The sequence below is a fragment of the Chiloscyllium punctatum genome, chromosome X (genome assembly GCF_047496795.1).
Source record: "Chiloscyllium punctatum isolate Juve2018m chromosome X, sChiPun1.3, whole genome shotgun sequence".
In the NCBI taxonomy this organism is placed as follows: domain Eukaryota; kingdom Metazoa; phylum Chordata; class Chondrichthyes; order Orectolobiformes; family Hemiscylliidae; genus Chiloscyllium; species Chiloscyllium punctatum.
In genome coordinates this window covers 18,206,175-18,219,327 of record NC_092791.1, presented here as the reverse complement: position 1 = coordinate 18,219,327, position 13,153 = coordinate 18,206,175, and the positions used below count along the sequence as shown (strand labels likewise).

The 13,153-nt window shown below is 41.2% G+C and overlaps 1 protein-coding gene across 10 annotated transcripts in view; it reads right to left on the bottom strand.

Moving 5' to 3' along the window:
- Positions 1 to 13,153, bottom strand: part of r3hdm2 (R3H domain containing 2) — a 272,705-nt gene that overhangs the window by 88,823 nt on the left and 170,729 nt on the right. For 8 of the 10 annotated variants that reach the window (XM_072567272.1, XM_072567275.1, XM_072567278.1 and 5 more), the window contains 6 exons: positions 11,036 to 11,095; positions 7,507 to 7,647; positions 2,813 to 2,921; positions 1,210 to 1,305; positions 189 to 220; positions 29 to 82 (listed from right to left, as the gene is read on the bottom strand). In XM_072567272.1, coding sequence (XP_072423373.1) covers positions 29 to 82; positions 189 to 220; positions 1,210 to 1,305; positions 2,813 to 2,921; positions 7,507 to 7,647; positions 11,036 to 11,095 — 492 coding nt within the window. The remainder of the gene's footprint in view (positions 1 to 28; positions 83 to 188; positions 221 to 1,209; positions 1,306 to 2,812; positions 2,922 to 7,506; positions 7,648 to 11,035; positions 11,096 to 13,153) is intronic. The other 2 variants (XM_072567276.1, XM_072567280.1) reach the window with 1 other exon arrangement.

The following is a 13,153-nucleotide window of genomic DNA, read 5'->3' as shown; positions in this document are numbered from 1 at the left end:
CTAGAGCTCCAAATAAATAATTGAATACCTAAAAAGCTGCCTCCTTTTTTGCAAACTAGAAGAACTGCCTTCTTTGGAGACTCTGTTGATTGTATTAGAAAGATAAATGTATTTCTAAAGGTTTGGGACATTCTTTGAATTAAAAGAAGTAAACTACATGCACAAGCACCGCGCACACTGACACTGACCTGCTTTCCATCAGATAGCCATTGTAAGAAGACTGAAAGAGAAAAGAGAGTATTTTACAAATCTTAAACACTGAATTACCCAAAAACCTTAAGCTTTCTTTTATGGGCGAAAAACACTCTACACACAGTATGAAACATGGCTCTCCATCACCCAAAGATCATCACTCACATGGAGAGATGGCGATGTAGTAGCAATGTTATTGGACTAGTAATCCAGAGGCCCTGGCTAATGCATTGAGGACATGGGTTCAAATCCCATCTGGTGGAATTTAAATTGAATTAATTAAAAAACAAACCTGGAACTGAAAGTTAGTCTCAAGTAATGGTGACCATTAGACTATCTTTGATTGATGTAAAAACCCATCTGGTTCATTGGGGAGGAAATTTGCCATCCTTACTTAGTCTGGAATATGTGACTCCAGACCTACAGCAATGGAGCTTACTTGTACCTGCTGCCCTCTGAAGTGACCTAAATTTAAGAGCAGTTAGTGACAGACAACAAATGGTGTTACCAGTGATACCCGCAATGTATCAATGATTTTTAAAATTATTCACATCAGATATTCTACAGTTCTATGGCATGCCTTGAAAATGAGCAAAGGTCTCCTGTTGGCCTGGTCAATATTCTTCCCTCAATGAGTGCCACTAAAGGACTGAACTTACTGCAATTTACAGTTTTTCATCATGTGCAAAATGCCTTCCATGTCTGCCTGTAATAACTGTATGACAAGATCATTAATTGGATATGAAGCCCTTTGGGAGACATCAGAATGGTATGATAAATTACCAAACATGCAAAAGCTTTGCTGGATATATTTTGCAGAACCCGACTAATTCAAATTCAAATTGACAAACAAACAGGGAAAATATCTCATTTAAATTCTCATTATTGTAAATGGATTGTTAAAAATAAGGTTCTATACTCTGGTTATCATATAATCGAGATTCATTTTCATTAATTATTATTCTACAGCTTTTCAAAGTAGAATAACCATGTCACAAGTAACTACTATGGGCTTACTTCTCGAGCAAATATGCGATCTCGGACTCGCTGATACTCTTCTTCTCTTTCTTCTATCGATTTGCTCCTTCGGTCATCTCGCAAAGGGACTCTCATCTGTAATAGGGTCGAGTAGAGAAACTTTGAAACTGTCTTGTATGAAAGACTGCCTCCCAACATTTAGCTGTCAGTTCAACAAGCTAAAGAACTGCCAAAGCATAATCTTTCTGAAAAATTAATTGTTAAAAGTAGTCTGCAAGCTGTGGCCATTAATCTATGGGTACTAAAACTTTATTTACATGGTGCAACTGCCTCAATTAAACACAAAACAAAAATGAAATGACATTGATTGCTAGTTGAGCACTCAGAGTAATTGAGTGTGTGATTCCCAGTGCTCTATTTGTAGCAAAACCATAAATGACTCTAAATTGCCAACTAATTTCTTCTAAAACGCAGTTTGAATGCTGCGATTGTGTCTTCAGTAAGTTACCCAACAGCTATCCTCAATTTTTCTTCAGTACTCCATATGGTCTATTTCCAGTTTTCCTCAATCAGTCCTTTTCCATCGTCTAGCTCTTCCACTACTGTTTTGCATCATTCCACTTCTGTCTGTACAATCACAGCCAGTATATCTCCAGTAGTTTTTACTCTCACTCTGCAATGCCCCAAGAACTTATCCTTGGTTCCCCCTTTCTTCATTTATATGGTACCCCTCACGGACATCATCCATAAGGACAAGATCAATTTTTAGTTACACCCTGATAACATCCAGCTCAACAACTGCCCTCAACCCTTTGTGGAGAATCAAATTCCTTCTGTTATTTCACTATCTCCAATCACTTCAGTAAACTTCAATCCATCATCACCCACTCTGTTCCGTTTGTCTAGCTAGCTGCTGAGACCATCTTTGACTGTGTGAACTTCAAACTCGACATTTTACCCAACACTGACAAAAATCACTTTTCTCCCAGACCTCCTCAACATTATTCATCTCTACCATACTGCCCACAAAAGTTTTATTTGTGCTTTTCTCACCTGTGGACTCAATTAATTCAATACCCTCTCTTCCAATTCCATCCTCCAAAATCTCGATGTTCAAAAGATACATGAGTATTTAACATGTTCTGCAAAGTGTGCTTAAGGCGATTAATGTCAGCTTAAAGTCAACAATACAATAAATGTGTTACTAAAACGCATCTTACTTGAGAGAGAGAGAGAAAAATTTTAAAACACGTGCTGCAAATACACCAATAGCTGTTTGTAGTACAAGGGCTCATGTTTCAATGTGACCTTTGCCAAATTCTTTGCATTCACAGCATTTTCTGTGTCAATTCTGGATATAATTTTCTTCTTTGCAAAATAATATTGTCGAAATGTCCTTGAGGTACTGCTCAAGTGGATTCTTAAAACATCTCTGTTGCATGAGATGGTAACTTGCACGTTTTCCCACCCCATCTATTCCCTCTTATACAAGCCCCCTTACATAGAAAGTAAGAGTTCTCTAAGTATATCCAACACAAGAGAGAATGATGAATCAAACAGGACAGCCATTTCACAAGGATGGAAGCATTTGTTCTTTCTTTTGCTTTACAGCAAATTATCTCCTCATGACACATGAACTCACCTGGTTGTCATCTTTGTCTAGACTCGTGTCGTCTCTTTTCAAGATAAATCTCTTTTGAAAATCCATACTCTTCTCATCTTTTATATGATCTGAAAACCTCTGTTCTGGTCTATGGTGGGATAAAATAAAGACCTTAAAATTATAAACCATCAGGTTTCAGTTAAACACTGAGAAGGTCAACCACAAATTCCCTATCCTTGTTACTCATTCCATTCCCCTCCCTAACCAAACCTGGCCAGTTTACCTTACTTGACCTCAAGTCAACTTTTCAACACCATATTGGCTACTGCAGGCTAAACAGTCTGAATGAAGTATCCCTGCTCCTAAGTTTCATCACAACTGCTAACCTCCAGCTCCAAAGCATTCCCAGTCTCTGCCCTAATTCAATCCAAGTGCCACTGGTGTCCTTGTCCATAATTTTACTGGATTGAAATTCAGTTATTCACGAGCTCCCTTGTCCAGCCTCCCATCCATTACCGTCTGTAAATTTTACCCATTTCAAAATTATGTTAGCCAACTCAAATTCCACACCATGTTCCACACAGCCTCTAAAATCTCTCATTTAAATGTTTGTTCTTATGTTCAAATCTCTTCATGACCTTCTGCAGCCTCCTCAAATCCCTATAACCTCCTCAGCAACCCCCAGAGATTACTGTTTGTCTAACTCAGACCTTCTGTGCACATCAACACCCACTTCTTCATTCCACTGATGGCAGGGGTGTGCACTCACCTGACTAAGACTCGAGCACTCGAATTCCTGCCCAGGTTCCTCTACAACCCTCTCCTCTTTTTATGCCAAAGAGGATTTTAAAATTCCATCTCTTTGTCCAAACCCATAGCCACCTGTTCCAATATCTACCTTGTTCAGTATCCTTGTTTGTATGTGAGAAACAAGTTGCGATTCTAAAACAACCCTGAGTTAAGTATATCTCCATCAACACCAATTATTTTTTAAAAAAGTAAAAATTCACAGAATTGTCATTCAATAATATCCTGGATGGGGAAGAGAGGAGTAACGTCTTCAATATATTGGGAGAAAAGTATCAGTGCATCTCCTTTATTAAGTGGAAAGAATGTTTCCAATTGGAGAAGTCAAAACTAGGGGCCATATATACAAGATAGCGAACAATAAGTGCAATATGGAAATGTATTATAATTAATCATTAATTTATAATTTATTTACTCTGTGGTTAAAATTTGGGACTCACGACTACAGAAAGAGATTGGACAAATATGTCAGAGGCTTTCAAAAGGAAAGTAGACAAGTATAGACAGGTGGAGAAATTAGACTAGCGGAGTTGCTCTTGTGGAAATCCGGCACAAACGTGATCGACCCAATGGTCTTGCTCTGTGCTGTAACCACCTGATGGTTCTACGATTAAGAGGTGCCCGTATTTGCACAAGTCCGCCAGTAGTAGCATTGAATTTGAAAGAGAGAAGGCAAAATCGGATGTAATGGTGTTACCAGTTAAATAAAGGTAATTATGAGGGCATGAGAGAAGAACTGACGAAAATAGACTGGAAGCAGAGCCTGGCAGGGAAGACAGTAGAGCAAAAATGGCAGGGGTTTGTGGGTATCATTGAGGACACTGTACAGAGGTCCATCCCCAAGAAAGGAAAGATTATCCGGGGAGGGATTAGACAGCCATGGCTGACAAAGGAAATCAGGAAATGTATTAATGAAAAAGAGAGATCCTATAAAGTGGCCAAGAGCACTGGGAAATCAGAAGATTGGGAAAACTACAAAAACAAACAGAGGATAACAGAGAGAGAAATAAGGAAGGAGAGGATCAAATATGAAGGTAGGCTAGCCAGTAATATTAGAAAGGATAGTAAAAGTTTCTTTCAATACATAAGAAACAAACGACAGGCAAAAGTAGACATTCGGCCACTTCAAACTGATACTGGAAGCCTAGTGATGGGAGATAAGGAAATAGCTGGAGAACTTAGTAAGTACTTTGCATCAGTCTTCACAGTGGAAGACATGAGTAATATCCCAAAAATTAAAGGGAGTCAGGGGGCTGAGTTGAGTATGGTTGCCATTACAAAAGAGAAAGTGCAAAGAGAAAAGCTAAAAGGTCTTAAAATTGATAAATCTCCTGGCCCCGATGGGCTACATCATAGAGTTCTGAGGGAGGTGGCTGAGGAAATAGCGGAGGCGTTGGTTGAGATCTTTCAAAAGTCACTGGCATCAGGGAAAGTCCCAGATGATTGGAAAATTGCTGTTGTAACCCCCTTGTTCAAGAAAGGATCAAGACAAAAGATGGAAAATTATAGGCCAATTAGCCTAACCTCGGTTGTTGGTAAAATTCTAGAATCCATCGCTAAGGATGAGGTTGCTAAATTCTTGGAAGAGCAGAGTCGGATTAGAACAAGTCAACATGGATTTAGTAAGGGGAGGTCATGCCTGACAAACCTGTTGAAATTTTTGAAGAGGTGACAAGCAGGGAAACCCAGTGGATGTGGTCTATCTAGACTTCCAAAAGGCCTTTGATAAGGTGCCACACGGGAGGCTGCTGAGCAAGGTGAGGGCCCATGGTGTTCGAGGTGAGCTACTGGTATGGATTGAGAATTGGCTGTCTGACAGAAGGCAGAGAGTTGGGATAAAAGGTTCTTTTTCAGAATGGCAGCCGGTGACGAGCGGTGTCCCGCAGGGTTCAATGTCGGGGCCGCAGCTGTTCACGTTATATATTAACGATCTGGATGAAGGGACTGGGGGCATTCTAGCGAAGTTTGCCGATGATACAAAGTTAGGTGGACAGGCAGGTAGTACTGAGGAAGTGGGGAGGCTGCAGAAGGATCTAGACAGTTTGGGAGAGTGGTCCAGGAAATGGGTGATGGAATTCAATGTGAGCAAATGTGAGGTCTTGCACTTTGGAAAAAAAGAATACAAGCATGGACTACTTTCTAAACGGTGAGAAAATTCGTAAAGCCAAAGTAAAAAGGGATCTGGGAATGCTAGTCGAGGATTCTCTAAAGGTAAAAATGCAGGTTGAGTCCGTGATTAAGAAAGCAAATGCAATGTTGTCATTTATCTCAAGAGGGTTGGATTTTAAAGCACTGTTGTGCTACTGAGACTTTATAAAGCTCTGGTTAGGGCCCATTTGGAGTACTGTGTCCAGTTTTGGTCCCCAAACCTCAGGAAGGACATATTGGCACTGGAGCGTGTCCAGCGGAGATTCACATGGATGATCCCTGGAATGGTAGGTCAAACATACAAGGAACAGCTGAGGATCCTGAGATTGTATTCATTGGAGTTTAGAAGATTAAGGGGAGATCTAAGAGAAACTTACAAGATAATACATGGCTTGGAAAGGGTGGACGCTAGGAAATTGTTTCCGTTAGGCGAGGAGACTAGGACCCGTGGACACAACCTTAGAATTAGAGGGGGTAAATTCAGAACAGAAATGCGGAGACATTTCTTCAGCCAGAGAGTGGTGGGCCTGTGGAATTCATTGCTGCAGAGTGCAGTGGAGACCGGGACGCTAAATGTCTTCAAGGCAGAAACTGATAAATTCTTGATGTCACAAGGAATTAAGGGCTACGGGGAGAATGCGGGTAAGTGGAGTTGAAATGTCCATCAGCCATGATTGAATGGTGGAGCGGACTCTATGGGCCGAATGGCCTTACTTCCACTCCTATGTCTTATGGTCTTATGAATTGCACAGGTTCCACTGACCCAAAACCTCAGTCCATTATCTATGGTTGGGTCTCTGGAAGGAATGGCATCCTCAACCCTATTATTTGAAACTAAGAGAAAAACTTGGAGGGAATCAACAATACAACCAATAAAAACTTTGTTATATTGCTAAAGCATTCCCACATGAAACCTGGCGCAGTGGACACACAGCCTTTGTCTCTGTGATGATAGATCCATACAGAAAGGTGGTTGTAGTACAGCTCTCAAATATTTCATGCGTGGGTTCATGCATACATGATCGTCAGTCTGCTGCCTGAAAAAAGCATACTTTATTTTTCCCTGTAAAAAGTCACACGCAGCTCCCCAATTTCCAAACATATTTTGTTCTTGCAAAATCAGGATTCCCACATTGGATATTTCTGGATAAAAACAGGTAGTCTTAGGCACAAATGCATTTTGCCAACATCTTTTCTGTTCTCATTAAAGGAACTGCAATTCAATCAAAGCGGGGCAGTGGGGCTAACAGAATAGAAAGAAACTAATTTCTTTTCATGCAATGTAGTGCACATTATTACTACATCGGGGGAGGGGGTGGTCTCTATTTGCACAATGCAATCCTGTCATATTCGTATAGTCATGCTGGACAAAAAAAAAAGATCTTTTCAGTGCCAACAGTCGACCACAATAAAACTTGTAAAAACGTGAACTGGGCAAGATCAGAGTGTAGCATATGCTACACTCGTAAATGTATCCAAGTGGAAGAAAGGACTAGATCCAAATGTGGAATTAATGAATGAGACATTTTAACCTGCACACAACATAGCTATTCCACCATTCTTCCACCATCCCGAAAATTAAGTGGATTGAATAAAAAGAAAAATCACGATAACCAGCAACTTTGAAACGGACATGCAAACGATCAGTCAGTAATTGGCCAGTAAAGTAAATGCCCACTCTAAATGTGGCCACCATAATAGTTGATGGCCAAATCGCAATGGTGGGAATTTCACTGAGAAACGCATGCAAGAATGGTTTTTAATCACAATATACTTACATTCTTGTATTTACTGTCTTATTAATTATAACAGCTTTTCCAGTTTGGTCAACATTGTGATCCATTCCAAAGTACGCAGCAACCCTGTGTAAGAGCATTCTGTGGTAGGAGGTCATCTGAGGAAATTTCTTGTACTGATTACTGAAAACAACAAAGTTAAATAAAATGTCTTGCACACAAGCTGTAACTACAACGTTTTCATTTTGATGAAGCTGATTTTATAAAAGAGGGAATGAAACAAGAGAGATTAACACTATTTCTTGACTTTGAATGTTCAATCCAGGCTCATCCCTCCAGTGGAGAACAGAAGAGATGTTGCATTGTTGCAGGTATCATTCTGAACCCCATCCTTGTGTCAAGTAAATGGTAAAGATCTGATTGCACTACTAGAAGGGCAGGGAGTTCTCCCAATATTCTGGACAACACCAAAACAGATGAACTGGTAATGTGTGCAGGTCTATACTCTGCTCAAATTAGCTGCCATGTCAGCGACTGCACATGAGAAATAACTTTTTGGCTCAACCGAGCCTTGGGAAGTGATATGGTGCATTATGAATTTGGGGTTATTTTATTCCAGTGGTCAGTCATATGCTTGCTTATTTACCAAGTCGTATCTTTAACGCTAAGGGAAAATAACATGCTAGCCTACTTATTTTGCTTAGTTTATAGTTTTTACAACTTTACACGAGAAATTTATGACACCTTCATTTACTCAAAATTCTGAAGCAGGAGAAAATCATAGGCATAGGACGTAATAGCAAGAAAGTTCACCAGAGCAAAACATCAAAATCCCTGATTGAAATCAATAACCGAATAAACTAATTTATGCACACACAATTTCTTGACTTACAAGCCTAAATCTTCTTACAATTGGATCATTGACTGCTGGATGACTGAATAAGACTTTTGAACTCATCGGAAGACTTTTAGGAACACTATCAAGACTGGAACACTCCAGCAATGCTTATTTTATTTTGTAAATTTTCTGAGGTCAACTAAAAACACAAAGTGCTGTGATGCTCTACCTTACTGGACACCAGCAAAAGGAAGTGCTTGATTATCAGCATCTCATTAGGGATAGCTGCAGAACACAGATGAGGCCCTTTGGCCCTCGATGTTGTGCTGACCTTTTATCCTACTATAAGATCAAACTAACCTACATACCCTACATGTTAATATCATCCATATGCCTATCCAAGAGTTGCTTAAACACCCTTAAATGTCTCCGATTCTACTCCCACTGCCAGCAGTGCATTCCACGCACCCACCACTCTCCGCATAAAGAACCCACTTCTGACATCTCCCATAAACCTTCCTCCAATCTCCTTAAATTATGCCCCCTCATGATAGCCATTTCTGCCCTGGGGAAAAAAAGTCTCTGGCTATCCATTCATCATCTTGTACACCTCTATCAAGTCAACTCTCATCCTTCTTCGCTCCAATGAGCAAAGCCCTAGCTCCCTGAACCTTTATTCATAAGACATACCCTCCAGTCCAGGCAGCATCCTGGTAAATGTCCTCTGCACCCTCTCTAAAGCTTCCACATCCTTCCATATAATGAGGTGACCAGAACTGAACACAATATTCCAAGTGTGGTCTAACCAGGGCTAGACAGAGCTGCAGTATAACCTCGTGGCTCTTAAACTCAATCCCCCTGCTTATGAAAGCCAACACCATATGCCTCCTTAACAACCCTATCAACCTGGGTGGCAACTTTGAGGGAACTATAGACGTGGAACCCAAGATCCCTCTGTTTCTCCAAACTGCCAAGAATCCGGTCTTTAACCCTGTATTCAAAGAAACCCAAACATATAAATAGAAAGCAGAAATCATCAGCAGTGCTTCGCCTGGAGGCCCACTGAAGATGTTACCTAGTAGGGTGACGAAACGTCTGGAAATGAAACTTCCAGCTCAGCGAGCAAACCTACATCCAGATCCTGTCAATGAAATGTTGCAACCTACAACAGCCCTCCACACTATCCACAACTCCTCCAACCTTCGTGTCATCGGCAAACTTACTAACCCACCATTCCACTTCCTCATCCAAGTCATTTACAAAAACCACAAAGAGCAGAGGTCCCACAACCGATCCCTGCAGAACACCACTGGTCACCGAGCTCCAGGCTGAATATTTTCCATCTACTCCCACCCTCTATCTTCTGTGGGCCAGCCAATTCTGTATCCAGACAGCCAGATTTCCCTGTATCCCATGCCTCTGCACTTTCTGAATGAGCCTACCATTGGGAACCTTATCAAAAACCTTGCTAAAATCCATACCCACCACATCCACCTATTTTCATCAATGGGTTTTGTCACATCCTCAAAGAATTCAATAAATCTTGGCATGGCCTGTCCCTCACAAAGCTACACTGACTACCTCGAATCAAAGGTATGCTTTCCCAAATAATCATAAATCCTGTCTCTTAGAATCCTCTCCAATAATTTGTCCACCACCGACGTAAGCACCAGCTGTCCCATTCTCTGATCTGTAGCTCTAGTTCCCACCCCCTGCCAAACTAGTTTAAACCTTCCCGAAGAGCTCTAGCAAACCTCCCGCCCAGGATATTGGTGACCCTCCAGTTCAGGTGCAATCCGTCCTCTTTTTACAGGTCCCACCTTGCCTAGAAGGTATCCTAATATCTAAAGCCTTCCCTCTTACACCAGCTCTGCAGCCATGTGTTCAGCTACACTTGCTCTCTGTTCCTGCCTCACTAGCACGTGGCACTGGTAGCAACCCTGAGATTACTACTCTGCTCATCCTGCCTTTTAGCTTCTAACCTAACTCCCTATATTCACTCTGCAGGTCCTCATGCCTTTTCCTAGCTATGTCTAGCTGCTCAGCCTTCCCCTTAAGACGACATAGAGGACTACATAGAGTTGCATCAGCAACTGCAGAGGAGAGAGACAGGAGGGTAAGTGGACTTTGTAACTCCTTGGAGTCCAGGACACTTCTTATCTCCAGAACCTAATCCTTGGATGTTTGTGCTCATTCCCTTGCTCTCAGCGCCATTTGAAACATGTCTGAAATAGCTGACTTAACCACTTACAGTGCAGCTGAGTGCATACAGTCCCCATATAGCACTCAATAGCTAGTTTAACATTTCTAGTCATGTTTAATTAATGTCATCAGCACTTAGGGTTAAAGTCGCATGCTAAAGCCAGATCCTCAAAAGCTGTATCTTATTCACACAGGACCTATCTAGTACGTGTTTCTGGAGTTCTTGTGGCACAGTGGTAGTGTCTCTACCCCAAGCCAGAAGTCCCAAGCTCCAGTCCCACCTGCTCCAGAGGTGTGTTATAATGTGCCTGAATAGGTTCATTAAAAGGATCTCCAGTCCTTGTTTCCACCCTTGTAGCAAAATAACCTCATTATTAGGGACTGCATATTTTCTTAGCACAAAGCAAAAATGATCAAATTAACTTTAAAAATGTTATTCACATGTAAAATATCTTCCAATATGCAATGCAACTGGACTATAACTTGTTTTCATTGACACACTTTTCACACAGACAGCAATAAGTTACTTACTTATTATCACCGATGAAGTCCAGAATTTCTTGTTCTAATTTTAGCAGCATCATCCTGTCCCTAGAAGATACAATCATGGATTTACACAGAATAATTGACATAGTGCAGTAAAATTGAGGAATACATGTACAAAGTAACTAGCATGATTTCCTAGTGTCACCACCATAGAGACAATTAACTTTAAAACAAAATTGAACTTGCAGTTGATAGCTGAAAGGCCACCACCACAAGGTTTTACATTTTACGACTTTTACTGAAACGAACAGAATAACTGCATAACTGACGAAACATTGCTGCTGTAGTCAACTTGTAAGCTAAAAGTACAGAAACAGAAATTTCCCCTTTAACTTTAACCAAGATAATCCATCTCAATTTAGTTCACACTGTCCTTTTAAGTAGTCATTCAACTTTTCCCCAATTCAAAGTGATTGTTTAGATCCCAAGGGTTCAATTCTGTTTCTTTCCTAGCTTGGGAACTGTTAACTCTAAAATTATCTTTCAGTGAGAGATTCCATGGAGAATTTTACCACTGGAGCAATCTCAACACTTCCCCCCGCCCGCCCCCAGTCACAGCACATTGGCCAAGCCAGTACAAGAGAGTGGGAACTTCCAATACAAATTCTGCCGAACACAAATCAAGCATCTGCAATCTGTTGTATCAGCTTTAAAACTTTGTGACAGAGCCTGGTTCTGCCCATCATGGCGAATGTCTGTTAAATGCTCCTTTAGGCGCTCTAAAAATTAAACTCTTTTCAGACAAAGACACGAATACACACTTTTTTAAAAGCATTTGCATATTAAACATTTTTAGCAGATTAAAACACTTGACTACTGAAAACAACAGTGTCAGCAGTAAATTGCAGCTGTATAATTTGGAGATGCCGGTGTTAGACTGGGGTGTACAAAGTTTAAAATCACACAAGACCAGGTTATAGTCCAACAGGTTTATTTGGAAGCACTAGCTTTCAGAGCGCTGCTCCTTCATCAGGTGGTTGTGGAGGGCACAATTGTAAGACACAGAATTTATAGCAAAAGTTTACAGTGTGATGTAATTGAAAAATAACTTGTTTGTTAAGGCTCTCATCTGTTAGAAAGACCATGATAGTTTCACTTCTTCCATATGTAAATCACAAAACCTTTTTGAAAAGTTATTCTCAGGTTAACTTTAACAATTGGTGTCAGTCCAGATAATATGTTGAAGGTGTTAGCCCCCTGTGTTCCCTGTCTGTGCCAGAATGTTTAGACTGATTCTAATCTAAAAAATGAATTAACAGAATCTTACATGGATTCATGCAGTTTTTGAGCAAAGTACAATGTAACTCTGCAAGTTGCTCACTCTCTCGGCGGAGCAGGTAACGGCTGTCTGATGGTGTTTCTTTTAAGTCGCGGTATAGTCCAGTTATTTTTTTTAACGGCTAAAATTTAAAGTTTTTTTTAAGCGCCTAGCGGACCCGGAAGCTGGTGTCGCGCTAGCTTACCTGGGAAGGTTTATTTTTCTTATAAAAGCGCGCAGGCGCGGAACTAGAGGCACTACAGGGGTAGAGCCTCCCACCCTCCCTCCTCCTCTAACCTAATAATACGACCCGTTGTGATAAGCAGGTAAGTGCTGCATTTTGCTTGTTTGTTTCTTTAGATCTAGTTTTTAAAGTTTACCTTTTAGAGGGATGGCAGCGAAGGCAGTGCAATGTTTCTCTTGCAACATGTATGAGGTGAGAGAAGCCATTAGCGTCCCTCCTGATTACACTTGCAAGAAGTGCACCCATCTCCAGCTCCTCCAGGACCGTGTTAGGGAACTGGAGCTGGAGTTGGATGAACTATGGATCATTCGGGAGGCAGAGGTGGTCATAGATCAGAGCTTTAGGGAAGTAGTTACTCCGAAAGTTATAGAGAGATGGGTGACAGTGAGGGGGAGTGAGAGGAAGCAGCCAGTGCAGGGACCTCCTGCGGTCATTCCCCTCAAGAACAAGTATACCGTTTTGGATACTTGTGGGGGGGGATGACTTACCAGGGGTAAGCAACGAGGTTCAGGCCTCTGGCACGGAGCCTGTCCCCGTTGCTCAGAAGGGAAGGGTGGTGAAAGGTAGAGCGATAGTTATTGGGGACTCAATAGTGAGGGGC